A 22,963-nucleotide genomic window follows, 5' to 3' on the forward strand; every position below is an offset into this window, starting at 1 on the left:
TTGCTAGGGAAATACCACTTATTACCATTTAATAAAACCTCAGTCATGAGGCCTTTCATATGTATATCAGGATGACATAAGCTCGGAGTATGAATGCCAGCATATATTTTGGGGCAGTTGATATAAAGGAAGTAGATTTACAGGATCCTTAAAGTTGAAATAATGTTAAACTAAGATTCTCTTTGGCCCCTGCCAAAATGTTATCCTCGAGGCAGCTGAGCTCCTACAGGGAGGTCACTCTGCAGGTTTCAAGGACCTGTCAATTGGCTGTAGGTAAAGGAATTTAATTTTTTATTTGCCTTAGTTTCCCACATTACCATGGCAAGCACTTAAACCACCTTCCTTTGTTTTTGGGTAGCCAGGAGTGTCCCAGAAATAGCACACATATTCTTCCTGGGGTGGGTGGGGGGATGTTAACCTGTATTTTGCCCTTCAGCTTGCCCTACACTCCCTCATCAAAATGACCAAGCAATTTCACCTTTGTACATGTGTACCAGGACAACTAAACAAGGATATTTATATACCGTAGTTTGTAGGTTCTCAAACTTTGAAGCAACCCAGATGTCCATCAAGAGTAGAATAGATAAGTTCCGGTCTCTGCACCCCTCCTCACTCTGTACCCCCACTGACTAGTGGAGGGGGGGGATGTTTCTTTTTCAGACAACATGTCTTCATTTAAAACAGGAGCCCAGGGGCACCTGAGTGGCTCAGTCAGTTGAGCATTCAACTTTGGCTCAGGTCATAATCCCACATTCATGAGTTCAAGCTCTACATCTGGCTCACTGATGTCAGCACAGAGCCTGCTTCAAATCCTCTGTCCCCCTCTCTCTCTGCCCCTCCCTGGATCATGCTCTCTCTCAAAACTACATTAAAAAAACAAAACAAAACAGGAGTCCAACTACCTACTTTACAAAATAGTTAGGATTTTTTCCCAGTGAAAAATGAATTTCCTATATCATTGTGTAAATATGTAGGAAAACTCTAACAAGTTGTGGTCAACTACTTGTGTTTTATCATTGTGTTAAGTGTCTATGTGCTCTTTTTCTTTTTTAATCCATTTTTAAAAGTTTATGTACAGTAAAATTCATTCTTTTCTGGCATTCAGTTCTATGAGTGTTAACAAATAATTACAGAATTTTTTAAACAAAGGAGTATCCATATGGGTCTAAAGTAATTTATCTTGGATTTTGTCCACTGAGACTTTGGAAAACAAAGCTTGATTTCCACAATTTCATAAATTGTTAGGCAAGCTGTATTTACTCCACAAGTTCACAAAACTTCAGTGTCACTTATTGGTCCTTGCTCAATTGTTTGCATAGGTTCTCATTGTCTTCTAGAACAGCCAGTCCTGGGCTGACCCTTTCCACTAAGATTAGAAGGGAAAACAGGCCTGGCTTTCAACTCTCTACAGAAACCTGACAAACCATTGCTGCAGGTAAAGGGCCCCATCAGGGGTCTTCTAAACCAGGTGCCCTGGGCTGCTAAATATGTAGGTGACCTAAACCTCCAGGAGAGGATCTGCCATATCTGAGCTACCTTGTCATCTAGAAAGTGTCAAGATTTGATAGTCTAAGCACCGAGGCTATCAAAGTGTCCCCTCACATCTCCAAAAAACGCAGTGAAACTTGGACCCTTAGTAGTTATACAAAGTATATTAAATCAACTAAGTTAACTATTTAACCATAAGTCTACCATTCCATTTGTTTTTATATGATGCAAAAAAAAAGTTTTTAAATTTTTCATTGATTGAAACCTAGAAATACCTGCATGCCATCCCATCAAGAGACCAACTACTGCCTCATCCAATATTTTACCCCTCCCTATCCCAGTTGTTTTGATCTTTTTTCTTCAATTGATGACTTTGAGAATAGGATGCTAAGCCTCTCACCGCCATGGGATGCTGGCTTTGATGGCCAGCCTCTCTGGCGGGATAGGAATGGATAGATCTTACAAGTTTCCAGGTGGTGCTCATACTGGTACTCAGGGAACCACACTTTGAGAATCACAGCTGTAAAGATAACAATTATAGGAAATGTGAAAGGCAGAGTAAACTATTAACACCATGAGGATATATTTAAATCCAGACTGAGAAATAGTTCCTTTGACAAATAAATTATACAGAAAAAGCAAGTAAGAAAGAACCTAGAGAGGCACCTGGGTAGCTCAGTCAGTTGAATATCTGACTCTTGATTTCAGCTCAGGTCATGATCTCATGGTTTCATGAGTTGGAGCACCACATCGGGCTCTGTGCTCACACAACAGAGCCTGCTTGAGATTCTCCCCCCCTCTCTCTGCCCCTACCCCGCTCACACTTTCTCTCTCTCAAAATAAATAAATAAACTTAAAAAAGAAAGAACCTAGAGATTAAAAGAGACTTAACAGGCATGGAGAGCAGAGCCAAGATAGAAGCATAGTCAAAATACAAGACTTGACCTGTGTATGAAGCTGGATGTCAACATTTCCAGATTTTGCCCAGGGCCTCCAGCAGTAGGTACAGCTTAGACTGGGCACTTTCAAATCACTTCAAAATGGAAGGTTGCCTATCAACTCAAGTATAGAATATCATAGGAGCTCCTTGCTTGAGCACCAATAGAAAACAATATCTTACCACTGATGAGGAGGTAGGGACAATTCTAGCTTCTACTGTGTAATCTGGTTCTGGGACGACACTGGGCATAGTGCTTTCATTGACATTTACCTCATAGATCAAGGTGATGCCTTTGACTTTAATATCCTTCTGCAAAATCACTTCAGGTCAGTAAAGCAAGTATCTAAGATGTCCATAGAATCTCAAGAACTGGACATTCATCCCAATTGGATCTGGGCTTCAAGGAAGGACATTTCATCAAGTTGAGTAATAGGAACATTGCAACCAAGAGATGATATGTTTCTAAGCCCAGGACTACAGGGCATTGGGGGCCTAAGTTTACTCCCAGCCCTACCTGGAGGCAAAGTCACTATTTCCCCCTCCATCCTCAGAGGTTGCCGTGAGCAGTCATGTTGCCCCCACCACCCATTCTAAATCTAACCATGGAGGCAGTGACGTAGATATCCCAGGCTTCTCCCACTCCTGTCATAACACCAGCTCCAGTCTCTGAGAAGAGGCTTAGGGAGACTTTGGCACTGCTTGCAGCTCTGTTCCAAACCTGGCACCACAGCTATCCAGCTAAGTCCAGGACTGAATTGCCTTGGCAGAACATCAAGAACAGACTTGAAGAATAAAAATGACCTTGAGAAGATAGGAAAGAAAACCCCATCTTTGATGAAGAAAATGGAGGAGGTACAGAAAACATTTTTTCTAAAGAATTGCAATATATAATGCATTTGTTTGGGGGATGATCAGAATACCTTTGTTTGGTTTAATGTTTATTTATGTTGAGAGAGAGGCAGAGAGAGGGAAAGAATCCCAAGCAGGTTCCACACTACCAGCACCATGCCCCATATGGGGCTCCATCTCACAAACTGTGGGATCATGACCAGAGCCAAAATCAAGAGTCAGACACTTAAACAGCTGGTTAAGGCACACTGAATGATCAGAATACTTACACTGAAACCATTGGTATTCTTGAAGACCTTGTCATGGAGTCCATCCTGAAATGACACACAAGGTAATGTCAAATGAAAGACAAGGTCAAGTACAAGTTGAGGATTTCATCTTTTTGATTTGTAAAGACCCAGGGAAATTTGCTAAGGCTATTCATGATTACTGTGAATGAAGAATTGAAATAAGCTGGGAAAGAATTTGATGAAGACTACTATGGATCTTGACACTTTTTGTAATTTCTGAAGCTTCACTATCTTGTGGGAAAACCATATATAATAACTGAACATTTTCTACAGTAAGGTCCTTGTAATTGAAAGATGGAGAAACACAAAATTTTCATGTCTTCACATTCAGAGTGATATTTGAGATTTTAATTGCCTGATTTGATAATACCATACTTTAATTACTTACTGGGTTTTAATAACCACACAAAAGTTAAACTATCTTGCAAACCACACAGTTCCTTCTGATTTTGACTATCAAAATTATGAAATAGCACTTATATTAGGTGTTTTTGTGCCATTGTAAGCTATACTATAGCTATTTACTTTTATTTTTTAAGTGATTTATTTTTGATAGAGATAGAGAAAGCACAAGCAGGGGAAGGACAGAGGATCTGAAGCAGGCTCTGTGCTGACAGCAGAGAGCACAAGGTGGGGCTCGAACTCACAAACCTTGAGATCATGAGCTGAGCTGAAATCAGATACTTGACTGAGCCCCTACCATAACTATTTAATACATTATTATATATAAATATGTAACTTTAACCAGCTACCCCTACTATAGCTATTTATATGTGAAATCTAAATGTCACCTTTTCCCTGTGATACCTGAAATATGTGTTTCATGTATTTTCAAGTTTCTAGACAACAGTAATCTAACAGTTATTAAGGATAGTAAACTGTTGAATCACTATATTGTTCACCTGCAACTAATATCTAACTGGAATTTAAATAAAAATTTAAAAGATAGTGAACTGGTTTGTGTTTCTCTTAAGAAGAAGATGATATGGGAATATAATCTTTTGTAAGAATGTTTATCTGTCCTAGAAGATAATTTCCATCAGGGATACCTGGGTGGCTCAGTTGGTTGAACATCTAATGCGTTGTTCATGGAGCCTGCTTGGGATAGTGTCTCTCTCTCTCTCTCTCTCTCTCTCTCTCTCTCTCTCTCTCTCTCTCTCTCTCTCTCTTTCCCCCCCACCTTACTCACACCCATGTTCTCTCTCTTTCAAAATAAATAAACTTTCAAAATTAAAAAAAAGATAATTTCCTTCCATATTCTTTAGATAGCAATTGATTTTGGGGAGAAACTAAATTTCACATTATTGCTTGTGTTTGAAGGCATTTTTGACTTAAAAGCTTTGGGGCTTAGACATAATATTTGTAAGGTTGTGAACTCATTTTCCTGGATCAAAGTAAAACTTCTAAAATACATGCTTTTAGTAGTAGTTGGAATGGAATTGCTTAAAAAGCTGATGGCAAAATAAGCATTTGGGGTAGTATTTTATTAGCACTTGTTAATTGTGGAAATACGTACTTGTTAAAATCAAATATGGCTATGGAAACCATTTCCTCAACTTCCTATAGTTCAGGATACAGTAAGAATCAGTAATTGGGAAAATTCTACTTTCTTAATCTATTAATACCAAGAATAAAATATGAAAAAAAATTAAACAAAAAAATGACTCATGACTTTGGGAACACAAATCTGTAAATTAGATACCCCTTCTCTGTCCCAGTACTAAAACTACCAGTCTTTTTCTTCACTTTACCATTGCAAGCTGGTTTATGTCATTTGATGACATACTTGCTATGTTCCTTGCTATGCATCTACCACCTCCTGCTCACTATCAAGGCGGGAATAATGGGACTTAACATACCTGTGGCTTACTGTGAACAGCTCAGCAGGCCAGGGAGAAGTGGCCTTGAATGCCTATAAATTGTCCACTTTTTAAATTCAATTTCTTTCAGTCATCTCAGACCCTCAATTGCCTCTTTGTGAAGTCCTATTTAGCAATTTCAGGGGACAAAAAAATCCTTGCATTTCCTTCTCCCCTAGGCCAATTCTCTTCAAGTGGGTAGAATGACCTGAGTGCTTATAAATCCAGAATTTGGGCAAGGATGGGGATGGAGAGTGGTCTTCCCAGGGCGCTGTCTTGTACCTTTCTTCACTGCATCCAGTGCTGATTGCAGCTCCATCATGCGTTCACATGTCCCTTCCTACAGTAAAAGGCTGTGTCAATGGCATCTCCACTATCCTCTTCCATTGGTTGAAAAGCACATCTTCGGCCAGTTAAGTATGGCTTGGTTGAAGGAAGTTCAAGGGGCTTCTCAGTTATGTTCTACGGGAGTGTTTGTTTTCTTGTAGCCCCATCCTGATGCTGCACGTGAAGCAAGGCTTCACTTGGTATTTCCCCCATCTTTAATCGAAAGTCATGGGTTTAGAAATTCTAACCTCAGCTGTGGAGCAGAGAGTTTGAAAGCACTTAGCTCATGATCAATACCCACATTGCCATGCTGCCTGGGTGTCTGGTCCCTTTCTGTAAACATTTTTTGGTGAATCTTGCAGTTCTTCAGTAGAAATGTGGTACAGCATCATTTATAAAATTGAAGGGCCATAGCTCCAGCCAACAGGCTTCCCAAAGTGAAGGCTCTAGTACCCAACACCTAGACAACCTCAAAAGCAGGTTGCTAGCCCACCACTTTTCCTTCCCTCTGCTCCCCTTTCCATGTACAGTGCTGTGAGGAAGGTGTTCCTTCTCAGGTGAATGGGCCTGATCCATTTGGTGAATTAATGGCCAATCTGAGGCAGAAATAAGAAGATATAATTTCTTTTCTTAGCACTTATTTGGATGCTGTTATGGACTAAATGTGTCCTTCTGATATCTAATCCTTAATGTGGTGGTGTTTGGAGTGTGGGGGTCTGTGGGTGATTAGATCATGAGTGTGGAGCCTCAGGAACAGGACTAGTGCCCTTCTGAGAGGCCAGAGAGCTCACTTACTTTCTGCCGTGTGAGGACCTGAGAAGCCAGCTGCCTGCAGCCAGAAGAGCACCCTCTCCAGAACCCCACCCTGCCGGCCCCCTGATCTCAGACCCCCAGTCTGAGGAACTGTGAGATCAGTGTTTGTTGTCTGTTGATAAGCCACCCCGTGTGTGGTATTTCACCCCAGCAGCCCAGGTAAAAACTGAGGCTTGCAATCTGAATGGAGGAAATCTTTATATTTAGTTTCAATATCTATTCTCCCTTGACTTCCCTTCTTTATCTCTTCCTAACTTTGGGTCCATTTTGTTTTCATTGTACTTCCCCTCCAGCAATCTATGCTTGCAGAGCCATGGCAGGACATCTTTAAGTTAACATTTTAAGTAGAAAACAGGGGCATCCAGGTGGCTAGGTCGGTTGGGCATTTGGTTTTTGATTTTGGCTTAGGTCATGAACTTGCGATTTGTGAAATGGAGCCCCTTGTTGGGCTCTATGCTTACAGCGCAGAGCCTGCTTGGGATTCTCTCTGTCCCTCTCTTTCTCTCTGCCCCTCCCCAACTCACACACTCGCTCACTCTCTCTCTCAAAAAAAAAAAAAAAAAAAAAACACTAAAAAGAAACTCTCCACAATCATTAGTGACTGAGAACCTATTTCTCAATCTTCCTCCATGTTATGTTCTTTGAACTCTCAAGATAATATGTATATAAATTGCTGATATATTAAAAATGAGGTTTAAGATATATACATATAAAGCACGTTATATTGGTGCAATAATGGCAATTTAGAATAAGGGACTCAAGAGACAACTATTTGTAGTGTGTTGTCTCTCTCTTGAACCTTACCCAAATATACATGCTGTAAAACAAAACATTTATGACATAATCAGGGAAATTTGAACACAGGATATTTGATGAAGTATAGTTTTGGGGCATAAGAGAACTATCTTTTAGAGCTACTAAAAAAACTTTGAAATGAAATGATAAGATGATGCCTGGGGTTTCCTTCAAAATAACCTCGGGGGTTGGGGGAAGAAGAGTGAAGAGGTATAGAGGAAATAAGAATGGTCATGAAATCGTAAATACATAGGCAAATGGAGATTCATTATACCCTACTCTCTTCATTTCAATGTTAAAATTTCCCATAATAAAAAGTAACAAAACAAAACACAGAGTGACAGACATATATTTACTCTGACACCAGTTATTTAAGGAAGACGAGTCCAGGTCTCACTCCCAAACTCCCCAGGCTTCGGGAGAGGAATGGAGGCCAAACGTCCCAGGCCACCCTTTGAGCACCTCAGCAGTAGCAGCCATCCATCCCTGGGAGTGGCAGTGCCTGTTTCAGCTGGCACATGTGGTAAAGATGAAAGAAGCCCGGATGAGTGACAGGTTTCTCAATATACATAGACGAGAGAACTACATGGATCCTAATACCCACAGTGAGGCCAGAGGAACCCTCACCCTCAGATCTCATGTTCTCCAGGTGACCTGGGCCCACTCGCCAGTGGTCAAGGTATTCTATCCTATGAAGCTTCCCCAGTTGGGCACCTGAAGCTATGGAGCACAAGTGCTCTTGGTTCACTTTCAGCTCGAAGGCCAATTAGGGCACAATCAGCTCTGGGGCCTTGCACATTTCCTAGGATGAGCCAGCAGAGACTCCAGTCTCTGTAATGCCTTTATCCCTGCTCCCCACTGTGGGGTAGCACAGAAAATGGGAACTAAGCAAGCAAACTCACATTGGGGTGGGAGGGAGAATGCCACAAACTTTGACTCTCCCTCAGTCTTTGCCTGCTAAGAGTAGGAGGAAACAGTACCTGGACAGTACAAAATAAGATGGTAACAGACCATGAAAACAAGCCGAAAGTTGAGCATCAAGGACTGAGTATCCCTGGGGACCCAAAATATGATTATCTGTGTCATAAATGTATGTCTGAGGAACATGGCTGCTTGTATTTCATTAATTCAGTTTCAACCTCTCCCAAATATCCTTTTTTATACAGTACCTGTGTCAAGCATGGTATCTAATTTAATCTTCCCCTGGAGAGTACCTATGGAAGGAATACCACCTGAGGAAGGTGCAATTAGCCTCCATACAGATACAGCAACTGAAGACAAGAGCTTAAGCAACTTGTCCAAATTCACACAGCTTATAAGAGGAAGAGCTGAGAGATGAGCCTAATTGTTACTTTACAAAGCTGCTGCCATGTTAGGAAATTGATGTTGACCCTGGGAATCTGCCCAAGAATCCCAAAAAGAGAGGGGTTCCTAGTTGACAAAATTGAGACTGTTCATACCCTGCTCCTGCCAATCACCAGCCAGTCTGCCTGGTTCTCATGGCACAACTGGCAGTTGAGTGGATGGATCAAAGGAGGATGGTCCCATGCTGTGCTCCAACCTTAGTACAGAGCGCCTTACTAGGCTTCTCTATCCCATCATCACATCCCAGTTTCCAGAAACCTCTTGGGCTCCATGAGCAGCTCATTACCATCTATAGGCAGTGATGCTTGAGTCAGTTTCCACGATTGGACACTGGGACACAGTGCACTCATGGTGCTCTCTCCCCTTTCTGTCCACCACGCCCCAGTTTCTGCTTCCTCTATCCCACTGACACTGCTCTGGTCAGCTCACCAGGCATCTGAGAGTCAGGTGCTACTTTCCAGAATGCAGGCCACAGGACTTCTGAGCTGTGCTAGAGCCTACTGACTACCTCCTCCTTCCTCTGGGGACCTCTCTCCAATGGATGCTCCCTTGGGCTCCACTGCAAGCTCTGCAACACTCAAGACTGCCCCGGGCTCTTGTCTCCCCCTGCCCTGGACACTCTCTTCAGGTGACTTGCAGCCTCAACTAATTTCCAGGCCTTCAGTTGCTTGTTCTGCCTTGACCAAGTCCTTTGGGCCAGTGCCTTTCTGCTTACTTCACTATTTCAGGACTTGGATGGCTGCAGGGCATGGGATCCGGCTTTCCTGGTGGCCAAGTAATGCCAAGTCCCAGCAGGAAGTGAGGGATGAAAAACTTGGAGCAATGAAAGAAGACAGAAGGAAGAGCAGGTGAATCTGCTCTCCAACCCTCCATCAACCCCAATGGAACATTCCAGCTGGGCACGGTGTTTCTCAAGTCTATTCGGAGACGGCACACACAGGCAAGGGGCTAGCTGTACCTCTGTGAGCAGTGGCAGTGGCCGACTCATGAAAACACACCTCATTTCTTCTCCTTCCCTGCCTCCTCTCCCTCCATCCCAGGGCTTTGGGATTGTGGCTGCCATAGCACTAGCACTTCAGCTTTGCCTCTGGCTCGGTTTTCTGAAGAACCTGAACTGAGACACTATGCCTCATCCAAATCTCCAACCACCACGGACACAGCTCTTTCCCCGACCTGAAATCTCCAACCTAGACCTCCCTAAGCTCCAGACCCAACTGGCTCCTACTGCTAATGGCTATCTGCACCAGACCATTCTCAGAACACCTCAAACTCATTTTCAAAATGAAACTCACAGTTCTCTTCCCCAAACATGTGCTCTTCTCCTGTTTGGAGGGATGCAGAAATAAAAGACATCCCGATGGAACTCTTAGTCTGTCTAAAGTGAGTGACATATGGGTTAGCTAATGATTACAATGGAAAGAGATGCTTCCTGACATAAAGCAGTGTTGGAGGTGTGTGTACTGGGGAACAGAAGAAAGCCTGCCATGCACCAGGCATGGTGCTGGAAGCCTGCATGCATTATCTCATTTAGCCTTCACAGCAACCCGGTAAGGTATCATTCTTCCCATGCTGTGGTTCATAAAGTACACCAAAGGTTAGAAACCTTGCCAAGCAACAAAGCAACTAAATCCAAGCGCACCTGGAAAAAAATGTTCATATTCTCTATTCAGAAGAGGAGCACCTTACAGGCCACAGGAATTGGAGATTTCCTAAGGTGGCAACGCCAGAGCAGTCTTAATAAATGAACAGGATGTCAGCTGATGCAGGGTGGGGGCAGGGAGGTGGAGCGGAGGGCAAGAGAGGGCTAGCATTCTGGAAAGGAGCCTGAGAGAGCACAGAGTGGCAAAGAAAGGGCAAGGACTCACTAAGACTAGACCACAAGGTACATGTGGACAAGTAGCCCCACAAGAGGCTGCAGAGATGGGCAGGACCCAAATCATAGATGGCCTATTCTAGTAGGTGTGCTATTCTAGTGAATTCAAATTTTATACTCTAGATACTTAGAGAAACTGTTTCAGGGTTTTATCTAAATTTTAAATTTTAGTTGGAAGAACCATTTCAGGATTTAAAGCAAGGAATAGCATGCCCCACTTTGCATCTGGAAAGGTCCCTCTGCCATCAGCAGAACTGGTTGAGAGACACATGGAGGTAGAATGGCTGAGCCTAAGTCCTGACTCCCCTAACTGACAATGAACTTAGGTGCCAAGCCCTTGGCCTAGCCCTTTCCCTTTGTTCACAGTAACTTATTGCACATGGACATTCTACTGGTCTCTCAAATTTGGCACAGTCAAAGCCTCCTTAGCATCCCTTCTCCTCCACTCCCACTTGCGCTGAAAGGCCCAAGTCCCACTCCCAACAACACACAGAAAGCACTGAAGCAGAAGTTGCTTTAATCAAGGGGTGAAGTCCTCTATCAGGGGGACCTCACTGAACCTTTGGTGGTGGGGTCTCAGCCTACCCCCCACATGCCCTGAGGCCCCTCAGGAAGGAGGGAGCAGCTGAACAGCAAATTCTGGCAGAGGCCAGGGAATGGAAAACGGGGAACCCAAGTAGAAGGGCAGGTGGAAATGAAGCTGAGTAGGGCAGGAACAGCTGTACACACACGGCTCTACAATGGGGACTAACTGAGGTGGCTGTGCATCAGGCAGAGTGGCACCAGGAGGGCTGAGGGTAAAAGTGGATGGGGAAGGGGGTGGGGCTGGGAGAGGAGAAGGAGCACTTAGGAGATGAGGCGACCATGAAGCTGGTGCAGCTGCTCCTGGGTCAGCACTAGCCGGTGTCGCTGTCCAAGGCCAGCTGCGCACGAGAAGGTCACTTTGCCCATGTAGACGGTGTCGTCCTGTTGCTCCTCCTTGGCCTGGGAGTTGGCAAGGGGAAGAAGTCACCTGAGGTGTGTGCCACTGACAGGGCCTCTGAGCACAGAGACTAAGGCAGTCCCTGCGAGATAGGCTTTGACAATCCTAGACTATGGTGACCACATATTCTAAATCAGAATTGGAGTACATAGTCTGACAAGGGAGTTTTGAGCCTCTCTTGGTGTCAAAAGCCACAGATGTTTAACTGCTAAAATACTGAATTTCTGGAAGCACTGCAAGCACTCTTGAGTCATTTATAAGTAGGACTTAGCCAGGTAATTCAGGATGTGCAGTTGTTGGACCCGAGACCCCAAAGGCCTCTTCATATTCTGGAGGGGAGGGGAAGGACCCACCTGAGCCCTCAATACTGCCTGTCCTCCCCTCGATATTCCCTCTTACCCTGAGGAAGGCTGACGAAGGGAAGGTGGCAAAGTCAGTGGGGACCATGGCTCCAGGGCGCTGAGATACAGTTTCCTTAAGGACCTCATCCTGGCAAGGATAGAACAAGGGTTCATTTAGGGGACCCCACAGGCTAGCCCAGTATCTCCCTGGCTTCACAGGGACCCAAGTGTCAGGGGGCAGGGACCTGGTCCTCTCTGTCATCATACTTTTGCTCTCACCTCCAATCCCATCCTCACCCAACATCCTTACTTTACAGATATTTATCCTTTAAGGCCCAACTCATATTTTACAGCCCCAGGGAAGCCATCCCTAACCATTCTACCCCATGATGATCTCAGCACTGAAGAAGCTGCACCCAAAACACACACTCTAAAGATGATCCTAGCTCAACCCATTTTGTTGATAAGGATCTGTCTTCTGTCTGTACCAAGGACAGTGAGCTTCCGAGGCAGGAACCCCACCTCACCCTCCACCACCTAGCACAGGGATAGGCTCAGAGGAACTATGGGACTGACTATGGAAATTAATGTGCTAAGGACTCCACCAGGGAACACTATGAAGCAAACTCTCTAGAGGAAGGGCAGGGTCTGAGCTAACCTTGAGTTTCTCGATGGTGTCACTTAAGGACTTGAGCTGAGCCACTTGTTCCAGGAGCTGGGTCGATGGGCTCTTGGCAGCTGTGGGGAGGGAAGGGTAGTGAGGCCCACCAAGGCCCAAGCAGGAAGCTGTACTGGGTTAAGAGTTAGGAAGTACAGATACTAGACCCTCTCATCGAGCAGGTACATAATGGGTGAATCAAACAAACTGAACACTGGGGTCAAAAAGCAATGCCAGGGGGTGCCTGAGTGGCTCAGTCGGTTAAGCCTCCGACTTCAGCTCAGGTCAGATCTCACGTTCGTGGGTTCGAGCCCCGCATCAGGCTCTGTGCTGACAGCTAGCTCAGAGCCTGGAGCCTGCTTCCAGTTCTGTGTCTCCTTCTCTCTCTGCCCCTCCCCCTCTCATGCTCTGTCTCTCCCTGTGTCAAAAATAAAATAAAATATTTAAAAAAAAAAAAAAAAAAAGCAATGCCAGGAAAAGCCTCTATGGTATGGCAGCTGCCTGGGTAGGGATTACATCGCTGGGGCAAAGGGGTTACATTATTAATCTCACAGGTTGGTGGCTCCATACCAGGGCTGGTACGAGTGATATCTACTACGTGGGTATGCGTGCTCAGTTGATTCAACGTCTCCAACAGCTGGCTGGTCTTACGATACAGCGCTCCAGCTGTTAGCTCACTGTCAGGGCCCTCATGGGGTGAGAGCTTTGCCACATGCAGTGGGGGCAGGGCAGCTAAGGACGCCTTCATCTGAGCTCCCTGTGAAGGGAAGAAGAGGAATGACAGTGAGAAGTGACAGAAGGCCCTGCCTTCTATCATCAATGGGGCAGGTGGGCTCCACCTGCACCCCAGTCCTCCCTGTGACCACCTGACCTTGAGGATGCTGTTCTCATGCTGGAGCTGGGAGATGTGCAGCCTCATGGCAGAGATCTGCTGCAGCAGCAAGGGCGAATCCTTCACCAGCCCAGGGCCTGGCATAGACCCTGGAGCCTGCCCAGGGGCGCCTCCTGTGTGTACCAAGACAAATGCCATCAGCTCCAAGTGGAGAGGACTGAAGATGGGCCCCATCTCCGCTCAGTCTCTTTCCTTATCCACTCCCACCTCCAGTCCTGGTTGGTCCCAAGGGAGGTGCCTTATCCTGCTGCTCCCTCAGGCTGGTAACCCCCACCAGAGTGGGTTCCCACAGCCCTCGTAACCCGCTACCAGGGTGGGTCTCTACCTCGCTGCTGTTCTTCTGTGCTCAGGATAGCCCATGGGGGAGCAGGAAGAGAGGAGAGAGGAGTTAGACAATTTGGGGTCACCCCAGAGGAATCCTGGTCATGACCTACAGGAAAGCCCTTTCCTAATTACTCCTCCTCTAACAAGACCCTGCCTCTGCCCTCTGCATCTGGGGGACGAGCAAATACATGTGAAGGAAAGATAAGGAAGGGGAATGAGGCCGTGACACGGGGTGCAGAGCATAAGGAAGAGTGGCAGTGGGGGTGTGTGCTGTAGAAGGTACTTGGGGCGTGAGGCGTTCCAGCCTCCCTGTCTCATATTCCATCTCCAAGCAGGGCAGAGGGGATGCTCCTGAGTCCCTGAGATGTCTGCACCCTGAGCGTCCCATAGCAGCAAAGCTCAAGTTAAAGATGCAGCCACATTCCCACTCCTTGGGCTCCCCACTGTTCTGAGACAAAAGACACTCTTTTTTTGGTGGGAAATTTTATAAGTCCAAACCGGTATCTGTTTAAAAAGCCTATGCTAAAACAGTACAACATCATAACTTTTGGAGACCCCTTCCCCAAAGAACAGGAGCCCACTGTACCACAGGAGTCCAAAGTCAACAAGGTGCTTGGTCACCTCCCAAGATCAAGAGGCACCTTTGATGAGAGCAAGACACTAGGCAGGGCCAGGTGACAAGACAGGCATGGCAGGGGAGCTCTAGAGATCCTGGGGACTTTTAGGGCAAGGAGTCTGTCTTCTGGAGGTAAGAAAGTGAAAAACTATAGAGTAGGTAAGAACTAACATGGCAGTAACTACCTCCTTGATCCAGGAAGACTGGGGAGCCTGGGCCCAATAACGAGAAAAACTCCAGGTAAGGAGACCTGACCACACTGGAGACCAGGCAGAGATCAGGACGCAAGCCCCAAGAGGGAGAGAAGTCAGCAACGGGAGAGACAACCACACCATAGGGTAAAGTCACGTGCATTCAGTAGGGGGGGGATATGAAGTGCAAGCAGAGGAGCAATCAATTGCAGGAATCAGGCATGGCTGCATACAGCAGCAGAGTTAGCCTAATCTGCTGCAGGCTGACGACCCTCTGGGATACAGGGCTGGGACAGAAAGGTCAGTCTGGAGATCCAAAAGGGACACATACTAGAAGCTAACTATTATAGTAATTCTGAGCTCCACTGACAAGTTGGTAATGTCCCACCTTGATCGGGGGGACCCTGCACATATCTTCAGGAAAAGTAAAAAATTGCTGAAAAACTGCCAGAGTGAAACTAGGTGAACACATTCCTGGCTGAACGTCCAGTAAGAGGGGGTAGGAGTCAAACTGAGGCAAAGCACAGGTCGGAGAGCATTCAGTCTCCTCTGGGCCAATAGTGCCTGTCCCAGTGCACTCACCACCAGCAATGCCAGAGACCAGGGTAGCAATACCCGAGGGAGGGGGCCCCCGGAGACCCTCAATCGTGCGCTTCGACTGGCTGTTCAGCCGCTGCTTTAGCTCTGCCTTCTCTGCCTCTAGCTGGTCAATGTCAGCTTGGAGTGCATCCATTGTCTCCTCAAACTCTCTGTGAAAAAGAATCTAGGCTTGGGCAATGCCCCTTCCCCAGAGCCCATCCCCATTTCTCAGTCCTGACAGGTCCTCAGAGGAGCCCTGCTGGTGAGGAGCCAGGAGCAGTACATGATCTGACTGGGGTGACACAGTGGGGTTGGCAGTGGGGAAGGAAGATGGCATTTGTTACCCTGGGGAGAGTCTCACTCTGAGAGGGCCTGGGTAGGGGGATGGGTTAGGAGGGAGACTGGCTGGCAGGATGGAGGGGTGGAATAAGCAGGGGCCCCAGGAAGGTTCCTGACTTCTCCTTCTTCCGCAGCAGTGCCTGAGTCTCCTCCAGGCGAGTCTGGACTTTCTCAATGCGCTCGTCTGCATCCTTGGCAGCACTGTCCAGCTTCTTCTCCAGGAGGCTTAGCCGCACGTTGGCTTCACTTAGCTCCTCCCCCTGGTGAAGGGCAGAGAGTGTCCTGTTTCCTTACACCCTCCTTTACATCCTCCCAGGGCCCCCAGGGACCTGGGACACAGCATGAGCTAGAAAGCTCCTAAGGGCTGTTCCCCACCCTGATCACAGGCACCACTTTTCCCCTCAACCAGTCTCAGCCCTGGGAGATACCCAACACTCAGTGCTGCCCTGTACCTCAGCATATTTCCTGCCCCCCCACTCCCATCTCCTGAGCCTACCCTACACTCTCACCTTGATTTTGAGTGACTTCTTCAACTCCTTGATAACCGTCTCTCTATCTTCAAGCTTCAAGCCCAGACCTTCAGCATCAGTGATCTCCGCACGAAGGGCTGCAGCCCGCAGCTCAACTGGGGGAGGCTAGGGGTCAAGTGAGAGCAGAAGGCAGGGGTAGTGAGAGGAGGTCACCAACATGCTCATTCCAGAGAGGCCTGCACATGGGGAAAACCTTGCCTTCTAAGCAGGGCGGTGTTTTCCAGATTCCGTGCTCCCGCCTCCCAGTCCTTCCACAATGAGCGGCAGCTCTGCCAAGTCCTACTCCTCTGGGCCCCTGAAGCCCCTCCACAGAGCTCCCCACTCACCTTGCTGGGGGGCCGCTCTGCATCATACTCTCCCTCCTGCATGGCCGTGGCCAATTTGTTCATGGTACTGATGAGGATGTTGCTCGACTGGCGCAGACATTCATAGGGGCTGCTGGAGGGGGTCCCGTAGATCTATAGGAGCCAAGGGCAGTAGTGAAAATCCCACACTGGCCGCATGACTCGCCCACCATGTCCCCCTGCCATCTAGACCCACCTGCTCGCTTGCTTTGAAAGCCAGCTCCTCCAGGGCAGCCACAGGCAGTCCCTCGTTCTCTGCCAGTGGGGCAATGAGCTGGGCGGCAGCAGCTGCCACCTCCTGCAGCACAGCCACCACCCATGTCAAGTGTTTCCTGCAGTCTAGGAGTGTGTCGGACACCTGTGCAACAGCCCAGAGTCAGGAGCCCACCCAGAGTCCAGCACCACAGCTCCCAGTTACCTCAAAACCATTCTTGTTCCCTGACCAGATCCAGATCTCAACACCCTTAAGCCCTTTCTGGTGGTACTCAGCTTCCTTTCCTTCCCCCCCACTTTGCTGCCCTAAACCTGTGGTCCAAAGGCCAGGGCAGCTGGGATCCCAGGAGCATCTGTCCCTGGCATTCGCCTTCGGATCTTCTTGCAGAACTGTCGGATGTCACTGCATGATGTTTCCAGGTCCCGGAGCAGAAGGGCAATATCTGAAGCTTCCTGTCCACCCTACTCAGAGAATATGAAACAGACAGGGAACCAAGTCAGCATTAGGGCTGGAGGTGAGGAAGTAGGGACTAACAAGGAATAGGAGATCCAAGAGATCGAGCTGTGCTCTCACCTGCAAGAAGGCACGCAGCCGTCCCACCTCTACACTCATGCAGTCAAGGGCACTCTGGGTGAACTGTAAGGACAGATGCATGTGGTTGTCACCCCCAACAGGAACCCTTCTGCCCCATCACCACCCATCTCTAAGAAGTCCCCACTCCCCACTGACCCCCAAAAAGATGTTAGTCCTCTGACTTCCTTGTTCCAGTCTTATGTGACACCCCTTGAGGGCATATCTCTTGAACCGACGTTCTCCATTTCTGATCCCTACAGGGGGCTCAATCACTGGCCCAAACACTTTACCTTAATGTGGTCAGCCAGCTGCATGGTACTATCCTCAGGCTGTTCAGCAAGATGGATACTATACAGATGCTGACGAGAAATGACAAAGAAACAGACAACCTTTAGGCCTTGGAAGGATGGAGAATTCTTCCCAAACTGTAATCAGAGCCCCAGTCATCATGGGACTCCAGAGGTACAAGAGAATCTGAAACCCCCAGGAAGCTGCATCCTCAGACAAGTTCTTCTAAGAGCGAGCCAAGCCTTAAGCAGCCAGTGGAGGACATACAACCTTGGCTACGTTGCCAACAGCCCTAGTAGGAAAAATCTTCCCTCCCTCCTGTGCCAAGCCTGAACTCTTGTCCCGGACCTGGTAGTACTTGATGGCCTTAGTGAGAGGCTCTACGTTGACTGTCTCATCCAGCTGATCCTTGTGTAGCAGCTCAATGAGGAAATCCAAGGAGCGCTCGTGGGCACTCATTTCAGGGTAGAGGCTGCCAACCTTCTTGTACACATCCACATTGCACTGAGAGAGGGCACTAGAGACCAGAGAAGGGTCCTCTGAGGTCAAGGCCCGCCAGGCAATCTGGATTTCATCTAATCTTGGCCCTGCAGGCCTAGAGTGGGGGCCAGAGATCACTTACTGCTCGTAGCGGTGGAGTGTGGCCTGCAATAGACTCAGTGAGTACACGAGCCCAGCAGCAAAGCTGAGCTGCTCCCCTGCAGCTCCTCGGAGCCCAGGCCGCTCTGAACAGTTTTCGCTTAGCTCAAACTTCTCCTGGGCCTGCTTCCGAATCAGCTCTGCCTGTGGGAAGCAGCACCAGAGACATGGGGCTTAGAGAATAGGATACAGAAAACAGACTCAGAAATACAGGACACAAAGTTGAGCAACTATGTGGGGGGCATGGACACACATGGAAAGGAAAGCAGAAATGGCTCCTAGGTGGGCAGGGAGTCTCACACAGGGAGAAGATAATGATGTGATTACCAGCGGTTGTGAGGATTTGGGACATGGAGATGAAAGGGTAGTGGAGCCAGTAGGACCAAGCTCTTTTCTGCCTTAAAGCTACTACTGCTCCTGCTACCCTTTTACCTGAATTCTATCCTGACAATTATCCCCCCACTAGCTCCTACTCATCTTCTGGGTCTCAGCTCAAATGTTACTCCTTCAGTGACACCCCTCCATCTAAATCAGAGCCCTAATTGTGCTCTCTCAAAGAAGCTACCTCCCCTTCAAAACCCACCATCTATAATACACATCCCTCTGCGACTTTGTTGACTATACTCTTCCACTACATCATAAACTCTTTATAAGCAGGGATGCTGGCTGCTATCTTCACTCAGCATCCTCAATGCCTGTCACAGATTAGACTGATTGGCCATACCTTGCAAATGAGACGAGGCATGAGCAGCAGCACCAGGACACAGTCATGGTCCCCACCTGGCCGAAGGAAGCTGTCGGGCATGAAGGCTGTAAGCAAGGACATGTGCCGGTTGGCCTGGGCCACCTCCATCTGCCTCAATTCCATCTCAATTGCCTGTGAGTGGACAGGAAGACAGGCTCTCAGCCAGGCTGGAAAGAGTCTCAGAGCCACCACGCCTTGCTCCAAGTCCCCGGCTTTAGGAGTCATCCAAACCACCACACAAAGTACCCCCTCCTCCAGCAACCTGAAGTCTGGAACCCCATGCCAAATCAGCCTACAGCCACAGTCAGGCTGGATGCCCCAACACTCCCCACTCTCTGGCCTATCCATTTTCCCAACCTTGGCATGAGCCTTAGTCTCAGCAAACTTGATTTTAAAGTCAAAAGTCTCCGGGGGTGGCTGCTGCTGCCTCTCCACAGATGCTTCTTGCTGGTTTGTCAGTTCCCGATTCACATCCTGGGAACAGAGACAGACAATGAGGCACAGCTGGGTCAGGAGGGAGCCCTGGGTAATCATGGGTGGACAGCAGGGGGTACACAGGCACCTGAAGGTGGGCAGTCAGCTGGCGGTACTTCTTGATGGTTTGCTGGTAGTCTGCAACAGTCTCCTGGGCTGCTTCTACACGCTTCTGGGCCTCCCGAACCCGCGCGCCTGCCATGTCCAGTTGCTCCCGCAGCTCCAGTTCTGTCTCACGTGCATTCTCCTGCAGCTCATCATTCATCTCATTCATCGCTTCCTGGAAGGCCACAAGGCAGTAGGGGCAAAGGAAAAGCAGAGTCAGGGTAGAAGATCAGGGTGGAGCCACTCACCACACACCCTGCTCAAAAGGGTTATGTGTCAGTCCCTCTTTCAGCAAGTGCCTCTCAAACACCCTCCATCGGGGTGGCAAGTCTGGGGTCTGTTCTCTTACCAAGTCCCCCACAGTCTCTCTCAACTCTCGCACTTTCTCTTCTAGATTCAGGTTCCGGTCTGTTAGCATCTCCACCATCTCTTCAGCACCCAGAGCAGCATCCACCTGTGTTACATGGAGAGAACAGGGAAAAGGGCTGAGAAAGTTGCCTAGAAGGAAGAGGCACCAACCTTGGATGAAAGGGGTCCTCTGGGCCAGAGGCTGGGGTCCCCAGACCTGTTCCTTGAGCTCGTCGATGGTGCTCTCTGCCTGGCTCAGCTCCTCCTGCAGACGCTCCCGCTGTTGCCTCACAACTTCCAGCTCTTGGTTCTTCTTCTCCATGAGCTTCTGGAGTTTCACATGCTCCTGCTTCTCCGAGGAAGAAAGATCCCGCATCCTATGGGGAAGTAGGGAGGGAGAAGTGAGAAAGTGTGTGTCCCCATCACTGGCAATGGATGCTGCAATACGTTTGAAGGTAGCAGAGTGAGTTCCAAAGCCAAGCAGGGAGGGGATCCTACCTCACCAGGGCATCCTTTAGGCGGGCATTCTGTTCCTCTAGCTGCTTGAGCTGATAACTGGACGCTGCCCCATCTGAGCCTGGGGAAGACCATTAACACTTTCAGACATAGTTCCAACCCCACCATTTGGCCCCCAGCCGCTCCTGGCCCCTTACCCTTCTCTTCAATCTCAGCCTTGAGGATCTCTAAGTCAGTGGTGAGCTCGTCCACACGTTCTTTCAGTGCCTCCACCTCCTGCTGCAGGGACTCAGCCCGCTCTTCAGCCATCTCCTTGTCCAGAGTGGCCATCTCGATGGCATCAGCAGTGTCAGCCATCTCCTCCATGTAACGTTCCTTTGCCTCCAATGCCTCCTTGGCTTCCTAAGGAAGGGCAGAGGTTGGGGGGCGAGGTGCAAGCAGAGAGATGCCTCCTGTTCTCCTTCTCACAGGATGTTCTAGGCTCCGGCCCAGTTTCTGGTATAGTGGCTTGAGTCCCAAGCTCCCCAGCCACCCTCTTTCACCCCAAGTCCCACCTTCCGCGCCTCCTTGAGGCGTCGTTGCAGGTCCGCCTGCTGCTCCTGCATTTTGCTCTTCCATTCCTGCACCTGCTCCAACTGGATCTTATGTTTCTCCAGTTCTTTTAGCTTTGCCTTGTCTTCTGCCCGTTTCAACCGCAGGGTCTCCAGTTTCTCCTCCAGATCCCGTACCTGGGCCCTCAGCCCCTCCTCCTCCTACAAAGGAGAGACCCCCAGTGGGTGCACAGCCTCCCCCTCCCCTCACCAAGGCTGAGCTGGAGCAAAAGGACAAGACTGTAGGCAAACATCAATCCAGCCCCATGGTCAAAAGCAAGTGGCATAGGGGTGCCTGGGTGGTTCAGTCGGTTAAGCGTCCGACTTCAGCTCAGGTCATGATCTCATGGTTAGTGGGTTCGAGCCCTGCGTCGGGCTCTGTGCTGACAGCTCAAAGCCTGGCGCCTGCTTCAGATTCTGTGTCTCCCCCTCTCTCTGACCCTCCCCGGCTCACGCTGTCTCTCTCTCTCTCTCTCTCTCAAAAATAAATAAAAACATTAAAAAAAAAAGCAAGTGGCATATAAACACCTGAGAAAAAACCAATGCATAAGGGGAATGTGTAGAAGAAAGAAAGACAGGGTAGCTGAGTCAATGACAGGATAACCGTATGCTATGTCTCCACCCTGCTGATCCAAGTTCTGGGTCCCCCCACCCAACCCTGGAAAATTCCCAAGATCCTTCCCAGGGTCATAGGTCCCCTCTGGGTCTTGGTTCTCATTCACTCCAACCCCAGTTCTTACCTTGGAGGGGGAAGGCAGTGGGGGTGCTGCTCCAGGAGAGGTGAGAGCCGGGGTGGGAATGATGGGTGCTGCCAGTGGAGTCTGAGCTGGGGTGCTGGGCTCACTGCTACTGAGCTCACCTGCTGATGCTGAGCCAGAGGGACCCAGAGAGCTACTGGCCCCAGCCACCCCAGTACTGGCTGGGCGGGTGGGCTATTCAGAGAGGGTAGGCGCAGATCAGAAAACGAACAGGGGTGGTGAGAGACAGAATATGAGAATATGTCAAGGGAAGGAGACAGAGAAGGAAAAAGGCAGTGAGAGAATATCAAAGCACAATGAGAATAGAGAAGCAAAGTGAAGGGGAAAGGGAAAATGACAAAGTCAGAAATGGTGACAAAGGATGGGGGAGGCAAGAGGCAGGCAGAGGGGAGAGGGAGGAAGTGATAGAAGACATAAGATTATAATGCTCCTCCCTTGGCACTGACCCCACATTCCTCCCAGCTCCGGCACTACCCGCTTGCAGCCAGAATCCCTTACTCCCCAGACCTCCCCTCTGTGACCCAGTTGTGATCATTCTAGCAATTTCCAAATACTCCCAAGTCCTATCATTGCTCTGAGCCTGTGCCCTCCTCCCCCAGGAAGAAAAAGTGCCTCAATGTCATTCCCAGAGCAAAAGAACAAATTGGAGTTTGTTCTCTAACTTCCATGTTATGTTCCCAGAAAAGTCTGGGCTAGAAGTGGGGGTACCAAGCTTTGTATTCCACTCTTTGGAAGTTGAGATGCTTCTCCCTCCCTTGGTCTACTTTAGGTGAAAGGGCCAGAGTGAAAGTTGTATTCCTAGGCTCCCCCTTGAAACATGGTCAGTACAGCCAACCTTTTGTCTTCTCCCTCCCCCAAGACAAAGGGGCTCTAATCAGACAGTATCAACCCAGGCCTAGAGTAGAGGGGCTCCCTGAAGCCCCGGGCCCTGGGGCTAGAGTAGAGGAGCTCCCTGAAGCCCCAGGCCCTGGAGCAGACAGGCCTGTCTAGTGCTCTCCCTTGAAGTACTGAGCCCTGAAGCATTCCTGGCGGGCTGACAATCAGAGACCACATGCTACCCACAGACACAACTAGCTCCTTATCCCCTGACATTGACACTGCCAAATTATTTACCTTTCTTCCAATGTCCACCCCCACTCATGCATCAAAACTGATCAAAATGCCCTTTTTGAAGCAAGCCAGCCCTGATTAACCACAACCGTTCTCATTTCTCTTTTCCACTCAGGCTACTGGCTCAGACACTCTCCTAAGAGCTGGAAGTCATTTTTGTAGCAGAGGCCTGTCACTACCCTCAGTCCCCTCACTCCTCTGAAAAAGACCAACTTCTACTTGCTCATACACATGCCCACACACACATGCACATGGCTGAAACGTGTGT

At 48.4% G+C, this 22,963-nt stretch overlaps 2 protein-coding genes and 1 pseudogene across 13 annotated transcripts in view; 1 reads left to right on the plus strand and 2 right to left on the minus strand.

The window, feature by feature from the left end:
- SLC4A5 (solute carrier family 4 member 5) overlaps window positions 1-3,608 on the minus strand; it is a 114,261-nt gene extending 110,653 nt beyond the window's left edge. For all 4 annotated transcript variants that reach the window (XR_003907902.1, XM_029937624.1, XM_029937622.1 and 1 more), the window contains exon 1: window positions 3,547-3,608. The gene's annotated coding sequence lies outside the window, so the exon portion shown is untranslated. The remainder of the gene's footprint in view (window positions 1-3,546) is intronic.
- Window positions 198-3,182, plus strand: LOC115290677 (annotated as a pseudogene).
- Window positions 3,609-11,096: 7,488 nt separating the features above from the next.
- The window catches only part of DCTN1 (dynactin subunit 1), a 31,028-nt gene continuing 19,161 nt past the window's right edge, over window positions 11,097-22,963 (minus strand). For 5 of the 9 annotated variants that reach the window (XM_029937632.1, XM_029937630.1, XM_029937629.1 and 2 more), the window contains 25 exons: window positions 21,568-21,759; window positions 20,792-20,989; window positions 20,435-20,639; window positions 20,280-20,358; window positions 19,999-20,158; window positions 19,783-19,887; window positions 19,417-19,608; window positions 19,212-19,328; window positions 18,834-18,986; window positions 18,093-18,253; window positions 17,819-17,987; window positions 17,473-17,541; window positions 17,183-17,245; window positions 16,921-17,070; window positions 16,592-16,753; window positions 16,378-16,509; window positions 16,031-16,156; window positions 15,639-15,781; window positions 15,186-15,352; window positions 13,798-13,812; window positions 13,452-13,585; window positions 13,133-13,337; window positions 12,581-12,660; window positions 11,981-12,070; window positions 11,097-11,583 (listed from right to left, as the gene is read on the minus strand). In XM_029937632.1, the coding sequence (XP_029793492.1) occupies window positions 11,446-11,583; window positions 11,981-12,070; window positions 12,581-12,660; window positions 13,133-13,337; window positions 13,452-13,585; window positions 13,798-13,812; window positions 15,186-15,352; window positions 15,639-15,781; window positions 16,031-16,156; window positions 16,378-16,509; window positions 16,592-16,753; window positions 16,921-17,070; window positions 17,183-17,245; window positions 17,473-17,541; window positions 17,819-17,987; window positions 18,093-18,253; window positions 18,834-18,986; window positions 19,212-19,328; window positions 19,417-19,608; window positions 19,783-19,887; window positions 19,999-20,158; window positions 20,280-20,358; window positions 20,435-20,639; window positions 20,792-20,989; window positions 21,568-21,759 (3,405 nt within the window). In that variant the 3' untranslated portion in view covers window positions 11,097-11,445. The remainder of the gene's footprint in view (window positions 11,584-11,980; window positions 12,071-12,580; window positions 12,661-13,132; window positions 13,338-13,451; window positions 13,586-13,797; window positions 13,813-15,185; window positions 15,353-15,638; window positions 15,782-16,030; window positions 16,157-16,377; window positions 16,510-16,591; window positions 16,754-16,920; window positions 17,071-17,182; window positions 17,246-17,472; window positions 17,542-17,818; window positions 17,988-18,092; window positions 18,254-18,833; window positions 18,987-19,211; window positions 19,329-19,416; window positions 19,609-19,782; window positions 19,888-19,998; window positions 20,159-20,279; window positions 20,359-20,434; window positions 20,640-20,791; window positions 20,990-21,567; window positions 21,760-22,963) is intronic. The other 4 variants (XM_029937631.1, XM_029937633.1, XM_029937627.1 and 1 more) reach the window with 3 other exon arrangements.

The sequence above is a fragment of the Suricata suricatta genome, chromosome 4 (assembly GCF_006229205.1).
Source record: "Suricata suricatta isolate VVHF042 chromosome 4, meerkat_22Aug2017_6uvM2_HiC, whole genome shotgun sequence".
Lineage (NCBI taxonomy): Eukaryota > Metazoa > Chordata > Mammalia > Carnivora > Herpestidae > Suricata > Suricata suricatta.